This window comes from Dermacentor silvarum, chromosome 4 (genome assembly GCF_013339745.2).
Source record: "Dermacentor silvarum isolate Dsil-2018 chromosome 4, BIME_Dsil_1.4, whole genome shotgun sequence".
Classification (NCBI taxonomy): Eukaryota; Metazoa; Arthropoda; class Arachnida; order Ixodida; family Ixodidae; genus Dermacentor; species Dermacentor silvarum.
This window is the reverse complement of record NC_051157.2, coordinates 37,941,739-37,964,515: the sequence shown is the minus strand read 5'-3', so window position 1 is coordinate 37,964,515 and position 22,777 is coordinate 37,941,739. Positions and strand designations below refer to the sequence as shown.

Sequence of the window (22,777 nt, the reverse complement as noted above, 5' to 3'; positions counted from 1 at the left end):
AAAACATTATGTTCTATGGATATCTATGGAGCATAAATGGTTATCTGGGAAGGGCCAGAGTGACAGGGGTATAAATTCATGATCAATTTTTTAGACACCTTGGGGACGTCACAGCTAGTCGTTGTGTCGCACGACGCTATATGGCAAAATCGCCTCTCTTAGTACTCGTGAACCGTCTTTCCAAGTGAGTTTCTTCACGCTTTTAGTCTGATCGAATCCTTTGCCACTTTCTTCGTTTTCGTTTTTAACATGCAGTCATATCGCATCACAATACGCCTCTCGATCGCTGCACCAGCGCGAAGCTGCCGCTGGCAGCGCCGCCGCATCTGTGAGGTACAGAGCTTGCAGCAGAAAAAAAATTCATATTTGATTCTGGGGTCTTACGTGCCAAAACCACGATCTCATTATGTGAGGCACGCCGTAGTGGGGGGCTCCGGATTAGTTTTGACCGTGTGTGTATCGTGCACCCAATGCACGGTACATGAGCGATTCAGCGTTATGGCGCCATCAAAATGCGGCTACCAGGGCCGGGATCGAACCCGCGACCTCTAGCTCAGCAGCGCAACACAAAACTTGCAGCAGACGAACACTATAACGCCTGTTTCACATGCAAGCAATAGAGCGAATAAAGCGAACAGCGGCGCGGCGCTGCGAAGCTTTCCGCTAGGTTTCGTTTCACATGCATTGCCGCCGCGCATTTTCCACCGCTGCAAATATCGTCCTATGCGCAGGTTTTCCCGCACTAGTCCTCCACTGGTCACGTGGCGAGGCCGGCCGTGATTGGTTCGGAAGCGGTTCTGCTGCGCTGCCGCCCAGAACCTCGCCGCCGCCACCGCTCGAAACAGGTTTCTGCGCCGCGGCGGCAGGAATCGCGAGCGTTTTCGCTTGCATGTGAAACAGGCTAAGATGTTCTTGGCTAACTTAGCAGCTGATATAAGCAAAGGGTATTAAGGAATGCCCTTGTGCACACAATTAACCTGTTTCGAATGCAAATGCTACTGCATTTAGGATAGCCTCATGTAATGCCATTCATTCTGGTGTGCTTTTGCATAGCTTACAACTTGAACTCGGCTAGCTAAGCAACTGGTATAAGCTAAGGGAAGAGCACCGAGTGGTGCTCTTGTGCACACAAAAAATCAGGTGCTCCAGAGTTAAAAGCATCAGTTTTGCCGAAAACATACCTTTCATATATATGACCCGATTATCACTACCACCATGAAAATGTCAAACCAGCTTTCTTTCAGCGGAGTACCTTACATTGTTTATAAATGATAAAAATTAAATATAGGGTTTAACGAGCCAAAACCACGATCCAGCTATGAGGCACGCTGTAGTGGAGGACTCCGTAATAATTTTGACCACCTGAGGTTCTTGAGGTGCACCTAAATTTAAGTACACGAGTGAGTGTGCATTTCACCCCCATCTAAATGCGGCTGTGGTAGCTGGGATTGCACCTGCTGCTTGAGCTGAGCAGCACAATGCCATAGCCGCTAAGCTACCGTGGTGGGTCAAAGCAATAACTAGAAGTCGATAACAATGGATTTGAACATGAAAGGAAATGGATATGGCCACATCTATTGCATTTTCCTATAGAACCGCTCGCTGAGGGTCATACAAAGAAAGTCTGTTCTATTTGTTGAAGTGTGGTGCTATTCCTGTACAGCCCTATGATGCACTGCAGGCAGTAGTACCTACACAGCACACAGCATGACTTCCGAGATTGCCAGTAATCAACAGGAATAATATAATCTCTTCTCACTGGCAATATGATGTGCAGTGCAATTTTCATGACCAAAGCTTAATATTTGCCTATAGTGTCCCTTTTACACTGCTGGTAATGCTTGCAGCACACCTTTTGAAATCGCACAGTGCAAATGCTTAAATCACAATTGCTGAATAGTCATAACGTGTTTCAAATGCAACATACACAAATAGGCTATGTTGGCATGCCTGCCTCAAAAACGTGCACTGAAACAAGGCAATGCATAGGCAGAAATTGCCAAGACGGGAGTGTCTCGGGGTTTGAGCAAGGCGTGCTATTTCTGTAATGGCAACCACTGGGACTCCGAGCTTGTAGTTCCGAGATATGGTTACAGCAGCTGCCCCTGTTAGAGGTCATCCCAATGATTTCCTTTATCTGCCTTCCTTTGACACTGTAAGCAGCGTGGAAATGGAAGGACTTGGGGAGAATACTGGAACAGATGCCCTTACAATGGTTGACTTCCAACTCGCATGCTTCACCATCCTTAGTTTCACAGTTGAAAAGATTGATGGTGGTATACTACAGTATACTGCAGTGAACATAGCCTTGTGTGTAGCGAATGCCTTGCAACCGAATCTTTATGTACAAGCATGCACACATAATTTGTGGGTATTTCTGCTGCAAGGCCCCCACCAATAACTGACCACCACCAATAACTGCCTCCCACAGTCATTTCTGCAGGGTAATGAACTGCTGTCCTAGTGGACACATTGTTAAAGTACTGACATGATATTTTTGACTCTTCATTTCTTGCATTAAATGAAGGTCTGGGACTTCTAAACGCTATAAAAAATACATGCAAGCCTCAGAGCACCTTAAACAATTGAATATAATAGCTTTTCTACAGCTAGGTTTGGTTATGTTACTACTATGTCCTAATGTCACGACGCACAATGCAGTCACATGGGAGCGGGATATTGCAATGTTTTAGCACTTGCTCCGGCTCGCTTGGTTGTCTGCTATGCTGCTAGAATAACCGTTGCAATGAGTAGCAGCACAGGAGGCGACCGAGCGAGTCGGATTGCGTCAAAACGTCACAATGTCCTGCTCCCACACGACTACCTTCTATGTCCCGAAGTCATGACACAGCAGAAATGAGACCAAAACTGGCTGTAGAAAAGATATTATATTACATTATTTAAGGTGCTCCGAGGTTTGTAAGTATTTTTTCTAGGGTTTAAAAGATATGAAGTTCATTTAATGAAAAAAAGATATTAATCAGGAATATCATGTCAGTACTACTTTAATAAAAACGAACAATGACGTGTTCCTCACGGTCACTACATTTTCCATCTTTCCGAATGAGCATTGCAGCTTTAAGCCATCTAAAGCGGGAGCTCCACAAGATGACACCAACACAGTCTCCTTCTAGAGTATATATTTCTCTAGCAAACTACTGTTGATATTCTTGGTAGAGGTTACAGTAAAGTAGACTGCGTGCAAACAGTTGTGCAAGCATGTCTTCTTCGCTTCAATCATTCCACGCTGGCATTCTGTCATGATGTGCTTGCAAGTGGAGGCTCCAGAAAAAGGAAACAACAGTGGCACCTCCAACACACGTAATCACTGCTGTTCCTGTTGCTGACATCCACCCCAGATAACAGCAGTTGAGAGGTGGGTGCTCGTATCCAGCACTGAAATAACTACATATTTACCACCAACACAATGTGCTCCTGTACATACGAGGTGTTTCTTATAATCATCGATTTGAAAAAAATTATGAGCTCTTTAACGGAATATTTTTGCAATTTACAAATTGTAGCTGCCGAGTTTGCAAGGCATATTCGCTTGGAATGACTTCTAAGGATCACACGGGTTTTGAGATTGCGCCATGAAACTTGCGTTAAAAATATACTGCTCCACTTACTTTTTTAACAAACCGCCATTTTATGCAATGAAGCACAAAAGTAACTGGTGCTCCCATGTATTTTGTATCACACTTCGGGAATGAATACATTGAAACTGGTGTCATCCTGAAAAGTAGTGGATACACCTAGCAAACTTGCCAGCTGCAACTCTTAAATTGCAATATGCGCAGTAAAGAAAATAAATTATAGAAGTTAATTAGTTGATTATGCATTTCGATTTTACATACAAGTAATGTCCGCCTCTAAAGTAATCCAGCTCAACAACCAGAATTACGCTATCTGCCACAGGAGATTTTTAAAATTCTGTATGGTCTGAAAAAAATTCCCTGTATAATGTGGACACATGCTAAAAAGTATACACAACCTGCAGAAACGAACCCATACAACTTTCAAGTCTTAACAAAAGCAACCTGGCACCAATGTCGTGCAAAGAGCACAGCTCTAGAAGCACTCTTCCATTTTGTACATCCCATCGTTACTAATTTCACTGCTGCTTTCTGCTGAAGTGTAGTGCAGCTTTACAGCAATTAGCAGCACACATTACATGATTCGCTTTCAGATCTGCTTCATGACAAGGCTTCACGGAAATGTGGAAAAGCTACATCCAACACCAAACTTTAACTTCACTTGTTTTTGCACATTAATTTCTTGAAATCTTGTTTCGGGCTATACGGATGGAAAATTGGTATTGTCCCTAAAGGAGGACAGTGCAACTGTTTGACAGTCTTGTTGCAGGTAAGAATGCATACTAACTAACTTTTCATGGACCATTTCTGAGCAAGCATACCAAGCTCACAACAGCTACAGCCAATGCCATGCACCTTCTAAATCTGCATCTCCGTTCCGAGACACATACAATGTGTCTGGTAGGATTAAAAGTTGAACAATGAAGCAATGCTGTCCAAATATCTCTAGCAAGAATGCCATGTGTAAATACAAGGGCAAGTTCCTCTGTGTGAGTAAACAATGTGGGCCCATGAGGCAAGAAAATTTGGTCCCACAATTCACCCAGTAATTTGTGCCACTTCTAACCTTAAGGCAATGTACAAATCCAGTTATTGCAACAGTATTGTGGACGAAAAAAGCAACATTCCACAATCCCATGCTCCAGACACGTTGCGACATTAATGGTGGAATCAATAATAGCACAATTGTGTGTGACACAATTATGAGGGAGGGGGCTTTAGCTCGGGCTAACTCCAACTTTGTCAATTGAATGTCGGCAAGATGCAGAAATGCTCTCACTACTTAATGCTCCTACTGGGTTAAATTGAACTAATCTGAACAAACTTTGCTGCATTAGAAGTTTAATTCTAGTGTCTGTTGGGAGCAGATTCCGATGTAGGTCCTCAATTTTACAAGCAGCAAATATGAACTTTTGTCGACTCACCAAAGTTTCCATACTATTGCAAGGTCCTCAATGCTTCTAAGAAGTTTGATCTAAATCAGTAACATTGTGAAAATAGTGCAGTCAAGTTTACAACTCTCAATAAACAAAGAACGCAATTCTGTAAACTGTATTCATTAGAGTGTGTAAAGCAGATTAATTCAATGTACTAAGTTGGAAATTACATGTAACAGTTATTTGGTTTATGTATGTGTTGCAAAAAAAATCATACAAGTTATTCACATCACAGGGCAAATAATAATACATAGATTTTGTCCACTCTGCACATCCTAATTGGCGCAGATTACAGAATTGCAGTGCCTGTTTTTATTGTGAATATGGGGTTGTAAAACTTCGTTATTTTTTTTCCCCAATTTTTAGTTCCTGGGAATTTAAAATTCAATTTTTTTTCAATGGAACAAATTTTACTTATATTGTTTCATTGCTTGCCAAATGAAAACACTTCTGCACTTCCTATGCACATAAAGAAGGTCGAGAGTTCTAGCTTTCTCATAAATGGCACACCTTTCATTTTTGTCCCAGTCGAAAAAACACTTTGTAACGATTTACAGGAGCTCGTGAAAAGGTTTGTTATAAACTGTCAGTGTCGTAAGCTGCAGCCTGGCGAGGCATAACGCGACTTGGAGGGCGTCTCACAGCCTGTTCCTTTTTGAACCATGCAACCAGTTAAATTTAATAAGCACTACATCATAACATTTCATACGTTCACGGCAGCCAATTTCACAATGTGCCTCAGATATACTCGTACTGTTTGCATGCTTAAAAAAAAAAAAGAAAAACGAAAAAAAAGAAAGAAAAAACCTTTAGGTATGGTTTGGCATGCAAAAGATCTTTCAATATTACATGTATTTAGCAGAAAATAAACAATAAACATGACATTCCATATGTTTTTCATTTGAACTACACAATGGCTGTCATATATCACAAGGCATTTTATACACATTTCACATGCTTTCAACTAGACTTTACAAGAAAATTTGAGCCAGGTAACAAGTTGTGCCTTACAACCACACAGGCATGCTTCAAAAGGACATACAAATATGTTACAAGTGCAATATGAATACTCCATTTAAGAAAATTCCAAACATCAACATGTTTAAAAATTATAAGCCGCAAAAAGGTAACAGTGTTTTGTAGAAGCTCCAGTGATGTAGCACCCTTCCGATGCGTGTACGCTTCCCACGGTAAAAATTACCACCAACCTATGACTTCCAATCAAGCTACAAAGCTCATGTCTGTTTTTCAACGCTTTCACATAGCTTTCTCTGTGAAGGAGTGCTCAATAACAATTCAGCGACAACAGCTCAGCAGCAAGTAGTGGCAATCTGGCCTTTTGATATCTTGGCTACAAACTAACCCACCTCAAAAAGCCCAAGTAAAAAATAGCCACATTTTTTTTTTCTCTCTTTCCTTCAAAAGTGAAGAGTTCCTAGTGCTCCTCAAGTAACGATTGTGCCGCACAAGGCCCTTTAAGCAATGCCCGGCAGTGCTTGAGCCCTAAAATATAGAATAATCTAGAGAAGCTTGTCTGGCCCTGTAAGAGCCTCAAACAACTTGTGAGTGAGGCATATCAATGGTTATTTGTCTTTTAACACCTGCCCTCAACCAACCAACAAAAAACATTAACAAGCCTAAGGAGAAACAAACTTCCAGTAGCTCTACTGGACAACAACGCCAAGACGCCAAAAACACACACAAAAAAAGAGTGACGACCACAGCTTGCCTGGAACGAAGGTGATCACGATGCACGAGCACATTTACAAGCACTCTCCGATTGCACTAGACATGTATATTAAATATGTTGTCATGCATGCCCTTTTTGTACACAAAAACAGAACAGCTGGGTGAAGAATAGGGTGGTAAAAAGGCGCTATGGAGGGGGGGGGGGGGGGGGAGAGGGATGTGATGATTTGCACTAAGTCCCGGTTCAAACTGGCATCAACACCGAATGTTCACACGTCCAGGCAATGGGGTTTGGGGATGGGTGAAAGCTCAGCCGTACAGACATATCACTGAATTGTGCTTTGCCTGCTGCCTCTTGCTAATTCATTGGTCATGCAATGCCAAACACTTTCTACACCAAAGCCAGAGATCCTTGGTAAATGCAACCACAGGCTGATTTGAGCTTTGTCCAATTCTAAAACTACATTCAAAGACTACAACGCGAATCATTGAGCACTGGTAGTATATTATGTGTGTGTGTGTATATATATATATGTATATATATATATATCATGTTATCTTCCCAACAAGACAATATGAAAATAGCTCCTTCAAGGCTTTCATTTAAGGACTGCACTCAACACTGCCATCCTGATGGAGATGATGGGTAGTGGTGTAAAAATATAATAATCATAAAAAAAAGGAAAAAAAAAATCAACGGTGAAGCATGTGAGAAAGACTAGAATGTTCTGCACCGCAAAACAGGGAGTTGCACACATTGCTTTGGACAAAACAATTCTTTTGATGCCTGTGCAGCAACAAATTTGCAAAAAAAAAAAAAAAAATGTACAGGATGATTAACACTAAGAAAAGAAAAACGAAAACAAGGCCAGGGAAAAAAAAAAAGAAAACTACGAAGAAAAAAGATCTCACAATGCAACCTACTGTCTGTGTCCCCCAATGTCCTTGTCTCGACCACAAGACCCCTTGTGGAGTGCGGCGACAAGAGGCAGAGCACAGCGCAGGTGGTGGCCTTGAGAAAAAGAGAGAGACAGAGTCTGGGGCCGCCACCCACAGGAGTAGCAGAAGCAGCCTTGTTGCTTTGGTCCCTTCCACAGACCAGACTGCACACTGCACTGTATTGCACTGGCCGTCAGTTTTCTTCTGTCCATGTTCGGTACACAAGCACTGGCACACACACTCCGGCGGTGCAGGCCTGCGGCGTTCCCACGAAATGTCCACAGGCGCATGGGTGCGAGTCTATACCTTACGACAGTATCTCCTTGTATCGCTACGTGTCTTCGCAGTCATCGTCGTCGTCGTCGTCGTCTTGCCGTACTGAGTCTTGAAAGGACGATTCTGGGGCACGGGGAGAAAAGGGAACACAGGAAAAGGAAAAGTGTTACACTTTCGCACAAACCCTTCCTTTCTTAGTGTATGTTACTCCTGCATACAAACGGAAGAGACCCTTACGTAGATTTATATAAAACTCTCGCTTTGACTGTTCTTGCGAGACCTTAAAGCTAGACCGCACGTACACTTGTTGATGTGTGCAAGCTCGCAAGCCTTGCGCCTGCCATGCCTCGCAAGGAATGGTGGTTTGCATCTACAAGAGATGTGCGACAACGCGTGCTCACTGCGCTCACTCATACACGCTTTGGCAGACACCACTTTGTATTTATTTACCGACAGTGTTTCAAAAGCTTCAATATCTATAAATGCAACTGTTATATTTTTGGAACTGTTAGATCAGAACAAGAAGGAATGAAAATGCACTTTCTCGCATGACAAATATGCCTCACTAAAAGTTGCTTGTACCACACCATAGCTGCGTGGCCAGGTGTGCTGATGCAAGGCAGCCAGAGCGCACAATAACAGAAAGGAGCTGTTCACTGAAATTGCGCTGCGTTTCAATGCGTATGAGCCATGCCACACCATCTTCACATGTGTGGGAACGCGGACACGAACTTGCGTACATTCGCAAGCATACGTGTGATCTGGCCTTTATACTCGCCACAGGTGGCGAGTTTTCATTTTGCCGCTTTCCCTCTCAGAATACGCGCATGCACACACACACGCACACACCTGTCTCTCCACACTGCCCACTCTCTCACCCCTTCTCCTATACTGCAGCAAATCCTCAGTCTGTGCCTGTATTTTGCGGAAACGCTGCTTTCTTTTTCTACTTTCTTTTCTTTTTTTTTCTTGTAGCTTGGGTGCCCCACCCCGCTGCCCGAATGTAACAGCTGTTGTAGCCTTTTGGCGCGAAATCTGTTGTTTAGGTTTTTTGCTTCGCCAATGTACACTGCCTGACAGTCGGAAAAGTTGACATTGTAGATGACCCCTTGAACTCTCTCTTGGTGCACAGTCCTTGGGCTCAAGGGGCCGTCTACAACATCAACTGTTCCAGCAGTCAGGGAGTGTAACATTGGCAAAACAAAAAACCTAAAAGAAAAAAATCGCATAACACTAAAATGATGTCAGATCCTTCTCTCAACTGTGCTACCTGGCCCCTTGCCGAACTTTCAGAAGATACGGATCACAAAATTGCATTTCAAGAAACTGAAATTCTAACAACAGAGAGTAACCAACAAAAACGACTGTTATTGGGGTCATGGTACATTCAAAACACCACAAACCCGGAGCCCCCCTGTAATTTCCACCTATGATCACACTCACCCTTATGAAGCTAACTTATAATTGAAAATTCATTGTTGCATTGATCAGTCCGCCCCTAGTTGGCATCATCTGACTGTTTTCAGAGGATACAAAGAGAAAGATTTGTCAAGAATATCAAGGATAATTTACCCAGTTTATTGTGGTATATTTCTTGGTGGAAAATACCAAAGATTGAATAAATTAATTGCGAACATTGAACACTTAAACAGTCCAAAGAAAATATGCAAGGCAGGGACACAATAAAAAAAAAAAAAAAAGGAAAGCTCTAGACATTTTCTTAACAAAGCTGTGCCAAGTTGTAAAAAAATCCACACACTACTTGAGATTTTGATGGCAGCTAAACGATAGTGGCGCCCAATTTCACTATGGCATACCCTAAGTACGAAGTGCCATCCTCCTTTCAATCTCCCTTTAGCCCTTGACTAAAAACGTTCTGTCCTTGTTTTGTTTTACGACAATATTCAGAAGCAGGTTTAGACCACACAATACTAAGAACAGAAATCATTCCACACTGCTTTGCATAACTGCTTTTCAACAAGTAAGGTGTGGTGGGTGAGGAAGGTCTCACATTTTGCACACAGGTGAAAACTAAGCTCATGAAAAACAATACAGCTGTGCCAATGCCTCCCTTAATAGATTCTTTATCTACACTGCAATTTTTTTTTTAAATACCTGAGAATATAGCATTATATTCTTCTGCTCTCTCTCTCTCTCTCTATATATATATATATATATATTAAGACGTCTCTGTTGGCACAACGTTTATTCGGCCCGAGTAGTCAGGAGCGAACCAGCAAAGGCACACGCCCGATGATGATGATGATCACACATAACTGAAGATGTGAAGATGAGGATCGAGCAACGTAGAATGATGATGATAATATACAGATGAAGAAGACGTGCGTAATAAACGCCCACAATATCTATATATTCTTCTACTTTCTTCTACTCTATATATTAATGACCTGTTAACATTGATAACTGCACTAAGTTTGTTATCTACGCTGATGACCGCACTATACTAATTACAGTGAGGAACCCAAGTGATGCACTTCATAAAGCAAACGACGTACTTATGAAATTATCAGTCTGGTCTACAGCTAATTCTCTTGTAGTAAATGCTGCCAAGACAAAAGCTGTTCTTTTTAGGCCCAAAAATCGTAAAAATGATGAAGTTGCTCTGAAGTTTGAAAATTTATATGTGGAACTAGTGTCTACAGTTAAGTGTTTAGGCATTCTTTTCGAAGAGCATATGTCATGGGACCCTCACGTAGTGGCTACAGCAACGTAGAGGCTGCAGCAACTAAGTTATCTCCAGGTGCCGGTGTACTTTCTAAGCTACGTTATTCAGTCCCAGCAAGTATGAAGCTTCTTATCTATAACTCTCTATTTAGGTCAGTTTTAAGCTACTGCTACCTAGTATGGGGTACTACACCTGTTTGTAACATTAAAAAATTACACATAATACAAAAAAACTGTTCGAGCGATTGCAAATGCTTCATACGAAAGCCGTTCTGAGCCTCTATTCAGAGAGTTGCATTTAGTTTCACTTCCTAACCTTTACGAGCGTACACTCATTAATCGCTACGAAATAGAACCGAGGAAAAAATACAATTTGCTCCGAACTTTTGCCTGTTTGAGATACAACCAAAATATATGTGACACTCGATTTCACGAAATGTGGACATTCCTCGTTGCAGAACCCACTATGGTGATCAAAGATTGTGCATGCAGTTACCACGTCTTCTAAATAAATAATTTCTGATGCGCATGCACTATATTGGTCCTGTTATTTTTAGATCCTGTTTTTCCCATGTTGTGTACTTTAAGTGTAGATTTTTGTAAATCTTGTAATATGCCTAGTTAATTTAATTGTTTGCTTATCAGTGCACGCTACTCAGCATTATTGCATCATGAATTCCATTTTTTATGTACTTCTTCGATAGTTTAATATTGTCATATGTACATTGTTTTCTTCTTTTTTGGTATGTTGCACTGTTGTAGTGTCGTCTGTCAAATGTGATGGTCAGTGAACGCTTTCAAGCCCATTTTTGAAGCTTTTTGTCCACTGCCCACAACATCATTGTCTTCTGATGTTGAAAATAAAATTGAAATTGAATTGAATTGAATATACATTCATTTTCTTGCAGTAACACATCATCAGCACATAGTGCTAGTGCCGACATAGCGCTAGGAAAAAGCACACAATTTAATTTACAAGTGTTCGTCCCAATGCGCGCTCGCAGGCAACAGTGAAGAAAATGGGAGAGAAACTGGAACCAAGTTCTCAGTTCATGCAGCGGGCATCTAGTGAAGGAGGCATTTTCTGAGCCATAGCCTCCTGCATTTTTTTTCAATGCCAGCCCACTGATGCCAAAACTGGCGGTCACTCAGAGGGTGCTGCTTTTCCAGTAGTTGGTCCACAGTTTATGGGGCATGGTTAGGTCACATCAATTATGCTTCATCACACGTCATGTCAAAGCTGAGGAGAGGGCACGGAGTGGCAGCAGCGTTCAGCAAAATTTGTCCATGCTCTAGCAACAACAGTTATGGAATCACTGGGCAGGCATAGTAAAAATACAGAAGACATTTTCCAAGCGCACAGCCGCTGCTCACCTTGGCTCATGTGCCAGGTACTGTGCGCCGCCTCTGGACCATGGATAAGGGCATCGCCCTGCAGGTCATGGGGTTCCCGCTTGATCTTGACGAGACAGTCAGAGCCCAGGTATAAGTTGGGCTCCACCAGCCGAGACAGGGACAGGGGATTTTGGGTGGCACTGCCCTCGGTGAAGCCAGCCAGCTTGGCTGTACGACGGGCCGTGTACGAGGCGAAGAACTCGCCCAGCTCTTGCACAGACATGGCCGTGATGTGCGGTGAGAAACGCTCAAAGAAGGTCTGCAGCTCCCGCTGTCCATCCTCTTCCGTCATCAGCGTGTTGATGCACACAAAGTGGTCCATCTACGCCACATGGGCACGAAACAAACACATTTTATTTCACCTACAAAAATATTGAAATGCTGTAATGCAGTGGAATCTCTAAGCAGATGGAGAATTATAGTCTGTGTAATGTAGTCTGAACTAACGAGGGCCGCACAACGCAAAGCTATCCAGCGCACTTCCAGAGTGACCAAACATGGTGGCCGCATTGAATGGACTTGACTGCAATGTTAAAAGGCCCTGCCTCAAAGTTTTCGGCCACAGTATACTGCGAAGTCACTGTTTTACAAATTTAGCCTGATAAAAAAAATATAAAAAAATATATATATATTCAGTGGCGATATAGTGGCAAATGCAAGATAAATGCGTTAGCATTATGTCGCACCTCTTTGAGGTCTTGGATTTACGATTCAAACCGCATTCACTACATTGCAAAGTATTCAGGAACTTGACACACGTCCTGCCTCTTCAAGGAGCAAAGTGCGCCAACAGTGGTACAGAGCAGACCACTGTCAGTTGCACTATATATTAGTTCAAAAGTGTCACTGAGAAAACTGTAGAGCAACATGAAAAACTCCCAATACAGCACTCTGTTGCTCAGTACGTGCTACATAAAAATGTTATTTCGAGCGTGAAAGAAGCCCGCGAATACACGCAAAATTGACTCGCAATTGGCTGCTCGAGGCACTGTGAAATTTTCTCACTGACACTTTTCAACTAATTATAATATTTGAGACGTTGATTAATTAAGACTAATTATGCAATTCGGTGGAATGCAAAAAAATAATCTGGGTATCTCCAAGCGACGGCAAATTACATTACATACCTTGGTTCTGTCTAGCTATGTGGCATTTGCATATTTTAAAATCTTGGTGCATGATAGTTGGGACACCCTGCATACATACATTATATATATATATATATATATATTGTAAAGACGAAGTGAACTTGGCCGCGAGCGCTCACAAGGCGGGCTCTGGAAGAAAAAGACGACGAGAGAGAATAGAACAGCTGGCCCAGTGAACGGGTGCTGTGTCTGTGTCTCATTCATTACAATGACGCAGTCGGCAATGACCTTGCCTTAAGGTGTTCCAGCCTTCAGTGTTCCTCGCACGGTGCTTCGGTGTGCAGGGTCCCTCCTTCCCAGGAACGCCGTTCACGCTTCCCCCAGTATGGAGCCCGCCACCCTACCGTCGCAAGTATCACTGCACCGTCCGGGGACGGCGTCCAAGCCTCCTCGGCGGCTCTCGGACAGGGATGTACTGATGCCCTCGTCCACGCCATCGCCAAGCTGACACAACAGCTCCAGGGTATGACGACCGTGTTCGCGTCCGTCGGCGATTGCATCCTGCCTGGGAACGCCGTCCACGTTTCCCTGCCGCCAGCGTTCGTGGAAATACCAACGTTTCGCGGCTTTTCAGACGACGTCACCCTTTGGCTCCGCAACATCAATGCCTTGGGTGATCGTCATGCCTGGCCCGACCACACAAGATGGCTGGTTGCAGCACAACGACTATGCGGTGCCGAACAAGGCATGGGAAAGCTATGAAGGCATCAAGCAGCTTTCCTGGTCTGCATGGAGCGCAGCTGATAGCTGCTTTCAGCCCGCTTCCCTATGCCTACGGTGAGTCCGATCAGCACAGTTCTGTGCACGGCGCTCCGGAGAGCTACTGCTTCGATCCTGCGGCAGGTGTGCCCAGCAACGGCTCAACAGGGAGAGCCGCAGGCTGCCCCGCCGTAGGTGCCGGCTCACCGGCTGTCGTCGTCGGCTCTACCGAAGACGGTGGGACAGCGCTTCGGGCCCTCCGTCTTGGACCTGCCCTGCCTGGGAACGCCGTCCACGCTTCCCTCGGCGAAAATATCATGCCCGGCACTTCTTTGACTCCTCAGCCACCAAGGTATGCCGTTGATGCTTCCTTTGTGGTAGAAACGGCTGCCACGACTCCCACAGCAACCCCACTGTCCGTGGACACCAGCCCTGATTCCTCGGGCCGATGGACAAGTAGCCTGGCGGAGATGATACGCTGCGACTTCCAGCAGCCGGATTTCATACAAATTCCGACGTCATCCCTTGGATTCGCGCTATCAATGCCATGGGTGACCGTCATGCTTGGCCAGACCAACAAAGATGGCAGGTTGCGGCAAACCATCTTTGCGGTGCCGCCAAGGCTTTGGGATAAGTACGACGGCATCAAGCAGGGGTCCTGGCTTGAATGGAATACAGCTCTTATAGCTGCTTTCCGCCCGCTCTCTTATGCCTGCGCTGCCCCTACATCCCCGAACATCAGCTGCGGCTCGTCGTCATCGAAGATCACGGCCAAGAACCAACGGTTCAGCAACAACGGCAGCGAGTCGATCCCTCAGCCACCCCCAATCACAGACCTCCGGTTCGAGCATCTCCACGTCGGCGTCCACCGCTTTCCATAGCGTACTCGGCAGCATGGCCTCCAAGACAGCAGATGAAGCTGCATCAGGGAAGCAGTGGCAGCATTTCGGTGTCTTCCAGTGTTCAGCTTCCAGTGTCCTGCTATCAGAGATCCTGATTTGGCGTCCAGGCAAGCGTCAGCGTCCATTGACCAGAGCCATCCATTACCATGGTCGCCTATTTCCAAGAACGCCCCTGCTGCACCTGTCGGCGCTGTCGCTGTTAAGCGTAGCATCCATGCAGGTGTCAAGGTGCTCCCTTCAGGGTCAGTCCGGCGCCCAATGCACAGTAGCCACCGCAACGAAGCATCGCCCCAGAATGGCTCCGATCATGCCCTCCAGTCATTCAGAGCATCACCATCCGTGGACAGCCTCCACAACGCTGACAACGCTGCGCGACAACGCAAAATTGACAACGTTGACAACGGCCACGTGCCTAAAAAACTGCGTAGTCGCCATCGATGATCGCATAGATAACGACCGCGGTTTCGACTGCAGTTGTTGCAGCGAATGGTAGTTAATTTGTCCAGACTCGGTGCCTGCGTCGGGCGCGTGCCTTCAGCACCGCAATGTCGGCGTTCATAATCGCGTTGATAGCGGTCACGGTTTTTTCCGCAGCGGGTGCAGCGAACAGTTGCTTCGTTTTGACTCGGTGCAAAGCTGTCGAGCTTGAAAAGCACCGGCTACATCGCGATTACGTTTTAGCCAGTGAGCTGGCGAAAACGTAATCGCGATGTGCACGCGATAGTACAAAGTCTGTTACATGCTTGGTCTACATGTTTTGCATACGTGCAGCAAGGGCTTGAAAATCGTTTTGGTTATAGTGCGGTACTTATAGTGCAGATATTCGCAACTCTGGCGACTTACGTTATAAGCGGTCTACAGTGTACTGAGCTTCAAAAGGTTATTCTAGTTTGCTACATGTTACACACAAAAACTGCACCGAACACAAGAGACAGACTACGTGGACCAAGGCATATATTGCAGAGCATCCCTGGGACCAAATTCACGAAGCTTTTTGCTTGCAAGTGCTCTTTTCCATTGGTTGGTTGGTTCTGCCAATAGTATGTGCACCATCACAACTGGCCGGCAGCTACTGTTATGAGTAGCTTATGATGTTTTTGTGTATACGAGTCCTGATCTTTACAAAGCACAAAGAAAAAAAAAAAGAAGGGGGAATTCAATATCGACGTGAAACAGACAAGACTGACTGATAGTTGGCACTCCATTCCTGACTTTCTTGATGAACAAGATGCGAGGCACACACTGGTGTGGGTCAAATCTTGTGCGATGAAAAAAGAAAAACAACAACAGCAACAAAACAAGGTTGGGTATGGAGGTATCTGCTAGCTCGATCTTGTGGAACTGTTATAACTGCCAAGCACTGTAAGCTCACCTGCATGGTGCCTTGGTCATATTGCAGATAGCCCGAAGAGCGGAGGAAAATGAACGAATCGTCACGAGTCCTCAGACGATAGACAACAACACCTTTTCCTGAGTTGCTGGCGAACATTTGTTTCTGTGCAAACATGGCGATGGCCATGTCACTTGGGTGCAGGTACTTGTGGGCTGACACTCCCAACACCTCGTGGGGAAGGTGACCCGTCAGAGTAGACAGCCTGCAAAATGAGCACGCGTGTGGATAATGGATGCAAGCACCATCAACTGACCACTTTCAGAATTGTTCCTCACACTGTGCATTTATTGGCTAATAAGCAAATGTAAGGGAGTGGCACACTTCCCACTAGCGTTATTTTCATGTCGAAGTTAAAAAGCACATTGACAGGACGCCCTTTGTTTCAAGGAGGCATTCGTTCTGCAGTGGTAGCATCATCCTTTCTACTCTTTCCACATTTGCCCTTGTTTGCAATTGCACTTTTTTGAGCCTTCAAAATGAGGAACCACTCTCTCACCTGTGGTCCGCAAAAATGATGGTGCCGTCGAGTTTGTGCCGCGTGACATACTCGTCCTGGCAGGCCTCGCGTAAGGAAAGCTCTTTGTACGGATTGGTGTTGACCAGTCGTACGAAGGTCTTGAAAAGGCAATTAGAGCCCTGACTATCGGCCTTGTCCGAGGCTGGCCCAGTCAGGTGGCCCACCACCTGGATCACCTGCAAGCCATCGGGGAACTTTAGCACCACTTTGTCATCGACAATATAATACTAAACTAAGTTAAGGTCACTATAGTGCAGGGCTAACTCTAACAAGGTTCTTATTGCCATCTTAATAATTCGAATAAAATTACATATTTCACTACCACCAAAATGTAGCTGCTACAACTATCGACTACACTTGTAGCTGTGGTACTAAACAGAAATGGCAACCAGAGCTGCCATGAGCAAGAGCACTCTATTTTTGTTAGCAAGGCTTTTTTTTTCCCAATATATATATTTTTTGTTTTGTCTTATTTTGTGTGCACCCCGCTTCCTAAGCGAATCTCCACGTACCCAAAGCAGACACTGTAGAGAAAGGGGAAACTTGCCTGGTAAGTGAGCACCTCGGAGCGAGGCTGGCTGCGTTCACGAATGCGGCAAAAGAAAGAGCATCGTTCCGAGCTGACCCAGTCGCCCCGGCGCTGCATGGGTCCTCTGACCAATGACTCAAAACAGTCGTGCACAGTCTGCACATCCGCAGAGTGCAGGAACGTGAAGATGGAGTGACCAATCATTTCAATCTGCAATGAAAGACGCGGCAGCTGCTATCAGAATCTCTGACATACCAGCATGTGAACAACGTGAACCGATTCAACCTGCAGAAAATACCCGCTTTGGAAACAGCAGATGCAAGCGGCTTAGCAAATCCAAGAAATGGCCTCGGTGGCACTGCACCATCGCAGGCATTACATGTCAGTCAGCCTGTTGTCACCTTTCCCCTTTCTATTCACTTCATTCTTGTCCTCCCTCTCCACTAAATTCTCCTAGTCATGTGTGCATGTGTCTGTCTGTCTATATGTGAACAAGAGAAGGGAAAACCAAGGGGCTCGATTTTTGTTAATCATGACCATATAATGCCAACAGACAATGACTACACATACACAGTGTAGACCGCTTATAACGTAAGTCACCGGAGTCGCGAATATCCGCACTATAACCAAAGCAACAATTTTCAAGGCCCGTACATATGCAAGACGTGCACCGAGCCACCACGCGTATGCGACAGTCAAGGAATGCGGCTACAACGTTAATTGCGTTCAATTTACAGTCGAATCTCGTTAATTCGAACCAAATCACGCGGCAGTGCCTCCCACCGGCATTGCTCTGGCACCGCCATAGAGTAAAAGGTTAGGAGAGACCCTTCAATGTCACGCGTGGAAAAAAAAAAAAGAAAGCGGCGGAAATTTCACCTTCTCTCAAATGGCAAGGTCGCCGATTCTGCGTTGCGCCAGAACATGCGTGTACGTGCCGGCGTCTCAGCCACGCGTAGAAAATGGCAGTGAACCCTTCTTCTTTATGCTTTCTCTACTTTCTAGTCATGTGTTGACCTTGCACGCTGCGGCTACGGCGCAGAGGGAAGCAGCGGCGCTGTCCCAGGCCAGCCAACGAAACTGCCCACACCGGCAAACGCCCGCTTCCCGACAATGGCAGAAAACGAAACTTCGAGGAGCTGGCACTGGGCCGGCTGGAGCGGCGGCGCCTGCACGGCGGCGGGCGCGCACGGTGACAGTCGAAAATGAGGGAGCTACGAGGGAGGGCAAGGGGAGCCATCGAAGCGGCGGAGTTGCCAGAGGCGAAATCCGCTTCCCTGCCGCCCTCCTCCCTCACATTTCACGATCTCCGCGTGCGCCCTTCGCCGTGCCGTGCCGGCGCCGTCCACTCCCTGAAGTTTCGTTTACTGCCGTTATCGTGAAGCGAGCGTTGGCTGGCGTTAGCAGTTTCATGGCCCTCGCTCACTATGCGCGGCGTGATATTTCACGACTTGCACTCAAGATTCTGGTTTCAGCCTCACTGGCTGTTCGTTCGCACCACGTGCCCTTCTCCTCCACTTCGTCTCTCTTTCTTCCTCAAGCACTCCTTGGGGTGCCCGTTTGAGAGGAGCGTTGCCGTCTCCGCTGACTTCCGTACTCTCAGGCAGCCGCACTGTAACCGGTATTTCGTTTCCCGCAACTGCACTATAAGCGATACGTGTATACATGGAGTGCTATGGGAAAATTAACGGGAGTCTGAAAAGACCGCACTATATCCGGTCCTGCACTATAAGCGATTATGTTATAAGTGGTCTATACTGTATATGTTTCAATATATATGTGATCAACCAAGTTAAAATTTTGGGCTCACGCATATTCCAGGATCGAAAAATTGTAGCTAGTGCTAATAATAGGTGCAGGACTAAAATGAGAAGGTCTCTGAACACAATGCCAACATTCAACTGATCCGGCACTTTACTAAAAGCAGACAATCGATGGGATCCAAAACCCAGACAGCAGAGAAAGGACAAAAAATGTAACAATTCTTTTCCTAATATGACAAGCTATCAGAATACATGCATTGACAAGCAGGCTATTTTGCAAGGAGGCAGTCTGTTTTGTGGTGAAAGATGGTGATATGGGACGCTTGCACACCTATCTCACATTCTTTTTCCTGCAAAAAAGCTCTCAATGCTCCACTATTGGCTTGCCTTCAGAACTGTCGAAGTGCATGAGTGCTATAAAAAAGTGGGAGTGCATGAGCACCTTTGACACTGGACAACCAACATGGCTGTCAGCCTGCAAAGCTCCAATTGCTACACTCCATGCTACAGCATCAAACAACATGCAATCAAATGCCAATATAAGGAAGGGATTTAATGAACTATTGGATATAACAAAGCAAATATGAAATTGTTCTTATAGATATCAGCACATAACAAATATATGTTTATAATGAATATTGGTGAAATGAAGGCATTTTCGTGTCAGATGCAACTTTATTATAATGAGATTCAACTGTGTTTGTTCTTGTCGCAATAAGAACACACAGGCCTAAAGAACAACTCACTGGTGTTGCACCATGCTGCATATTCCGTTAAATAGTAACGGCCTCATTATTTTCCTGTGCTTAAGCCTTAGCACTGTCAAAATACAAAACATTGTTTTTGGGAAAGCGAAACAACAGTCATGCAAAGAATTGCTTCCTTACAACAAAAAAGTAACAATAAACTTACATTTTGATGGCCCAGAAAGCGTTCCACTGATGGGGAAATGTATATAATCTTGCCCGTTGTTGAGGTGACTAGTACAAAGCCGTCGACAACCTGCATGAGGAGTTTACATTCATATACTCTGCGAGTCCAGTGAGTAGAAAACACAGGGGTTTCTTTGACACTGGTCCCATACATTTGAAATGCGATTACTCTTTACTGGGGGTTTGATACCGATGCTTAAATGTGCTCACAATATTCTGCTAAATAGTAATATTATTGTGCATGACAGACAGAACGGTGTGTCTGGGTGTCTCATCTACAGCCTTGATTTTAAAGAAACTATTCTCAATGCCTTGAATCATATTTACAACTTTGTACATTTTTTCACCAGTATTGAATGAAAAACTTCGAACAGTTTATGGGATTTTGTCACAATGCCTCCATGACAATGTGTCATAACAGGGTATGAACACCACATGACGCATTAAATATACATGCTCAAAGCCTCTGTAGCAACCGCTTCCCATCAGAATGAGGCCTAAAGCCTATTTTGCATGCAAGCAATTGCATGTGATCAAGCCTCCTTTCCCAAAACCAGTTTTCCGAGCAGCACGCGCCGCTGCGATCACGATCAATACATTCGGAAAAATTTGCGTGCGGTGACAGCGGCAACCAATGGCGGAATGCCTGTGAGCTGTGACGTTAAGATACATGACAAGGGGGTGGCCGAAGCCTGGGGGGAACTTGCCCACTCAAGCAGACAGTTCTAGCAGACAACATCCACTACCAGCTTGCAATGTCTCGCGCTGTGTTCAACGAACTGTTCATCACTGAAGTTGTGCAGTGTCCACTTGTTTGGGATGCTGAAATGATGGATTTTCACAACAAAGAGGAGGATTCTTTGTGAAGAAATTACGGACTGAAGCTGAAGGTACTCGTTGTCGCAAACACGTTTTCATAAAGTAAAAGTTGGTTTTGCTCGAATCGGCCATGCCCATTGGTGTCCCAGAAGTGCCACTTGTTTCCATGAGTCATTTTCAAGTTCCATTCTACGGAGCTAAATTGTCTGCAGGTGCTGTTTTCTTCTTCTTGCCTCTTTTAACCCCCACGGTGACCCCACGTGGGTCCAGACAGACGAAACGGCGCTCCAAACTTTTTGTTCACAGCGCATGTAGGTGCTTTTTTTTTTTCATCTTTACAACTCCAAGCTAACGTGTTTGTAGTTTTGTTTGGTCTTGTTTCTTCAGTTAAAAGGTCACGTAAACGAGCACTACAAAGGTTGCCACCTTTCTACTCGAATGCTTAGGGGCGAAAAGGGATGCAAGCTTCTTTGAAAGCCGTCCATAGGCCTCTTGCATCCGAGTGGCCGAGACAGCGCCCGAGCGCCTTGCGCCATTCGAAACCAAGAGCTGTTGCCAGACAAACGCGTGCTTCAAGCCCAAATTGTGGAAATACAAACCAACCCATTCCTTTGCTTCCATATAGCTAATTCTGTGTGCATGTACTTAGCAAGACTGTTAATCTATCGCCTATATAGAGCTAAAACTGACATAAATGTGAATAAAAAAGTTGTATTAGCAGTTCGACACACTGTACTTTTATTTTCTGCAAGGTTTACAAGCGCGAAAGTGGGGCACCAACTGAATACACCAATGAAACCTGCAGCTAAAACACTCCAAAACATGGAAATGTAGAGCAAGGCACAGCTCTTGAAGACCACTGAAACTCGCGGCTCATGGGCACTTTCCGCAAGCAACACTGTGGATCACAGCGGCACGCGGCGCGTCAAAACGAATTATGTGAAATGAAGTTGTGTCTGTGCACTGCGGTGCCACTCAGCTGTCACGACCGCCACTGTTGCATGTGAAACAGGCTTAAGATGATTGAGCACTTGCTTCAAGAATGCCAGGTCTGCAGTTCGTACCCAGTTCTCGCATTTACTTTGGCTTTTTTTTATACCAGCCTCAGCACTCGACACAAGTCTTCCTGCTTGTCACTAATTCGCACAGCTGGTGGGACTTGTTCAACAATATGAATTAATGTTGTTACATATAAAAACAAGTATACTTACTTCGAGGAGATCTTTTAGGTGATCAGTGCTGAGAAACTTAGGTCTCCACTTGGTTTTGGTAACTTTTCCTCGTTCAGAGGCAAGTGCAGCTGTAAAAACAGACATTCATTTTTTTTACTACATGATTAAACACGCACATGCAGCAACATACATGTGACATGTCACAGTGTCAACTTCACAGTATAGCAGGTCACAATATAGCGAGGTAAAGAGGTACAGTGCAGAGACCGCTTGTAAGTTGCCGGAGTCGCGAATATCTGCACTATAAGCCGTACCGCACTATAACCAAAACAACGATCTTCAAGCACTGCACACGTGCAAAACATGTAGACCAAGCATGTAGACACGCTTACTGCATGTAGCCTATCGCACGCACATCGCGATTACGTTTTTGCCAGTGAGCCGGTGAAAACATAATCGCGATGTAGCCGGTGCTCTTCAAGCTCGACAGCTTTGCACAGAGTCAAAACGAAACAACTGTTCGCCGCAACCGCTGCGAAAAAAACCGTGACCACTATCGATGCGATTATGAACGGCGACTTTGTGGTACTGAAGGCACACGCCGAGTCTGGACGAATTAACTACCATTCGCTGCAACAACTGCAGTCGAAACCGCGGTCGCTATCTATGCGATCATCGATGGCGACTACGCAGTTTTTTAGGCACGCGGCCGACGCGCGTACCGAGTAAAAACGAAACTACTGTACACTGCAACTGCGGCCGCTATCGACGCGATCGTGGATGACTACGCAGTTACGAAAGCCCGCGGCCAATGCGGTGTTATGCGCGGCGGTAAACGCAAGAATACAGGCTTTAAAGACACAAATAGGCTCGAAGTGTTCCGGTGC

At 45.1% G+C, this 22,777-nt stretch overlaps 1 protein-coding gene across 5 annotated transcripts in view; it reads right to left on the bottom strand.

Moving 5' to 3' along the window:
• Positions 1-3,945: 3,945 nt before the first annotated feature.
• The window catches only part of LOC119449804 (protein cycle), a 32,894-nt gene continuing 14,062 nt past the window's right edge, over positions 3,946-22,777 (bottom strand). For all 5 annotated transcript variants that reach the window (XM_049665449.1, XM_049665448.1, XM_049665450.1 and 2 more), the window contains 7 exons: positions 21,930-22,018; positions 19,880-19,969; positions 17,223-17,414; positions 16,655-16,851; positions 16,138-16,360; positions 11,996-12,338; positions 3,946-8,059 (listed from right to left, as the gene is read on the bottom strand). In XM_049665449.1, coding sequence (XP_049521406.1) covers positions 7,992-8,059; positions 11,996-12,338; positions 16,138-16,360; positions 16,655-16,851; positions 17,223-17,414; positions 19,880-19,969; positions 21,930-22,018 — 1,202 coding nt within the window. In that variant the 3' untranslated portion in view covers positions 3,946-7,991. The remainder of the gene's footprint in view (positions 8,060-11,995; positions 12,339-16,137; positions 16,361-16,654; positions 16,852-17,222; positions 17,415-19,879; positions 19,970-21,929; positions 22,019-22,777) is intronic.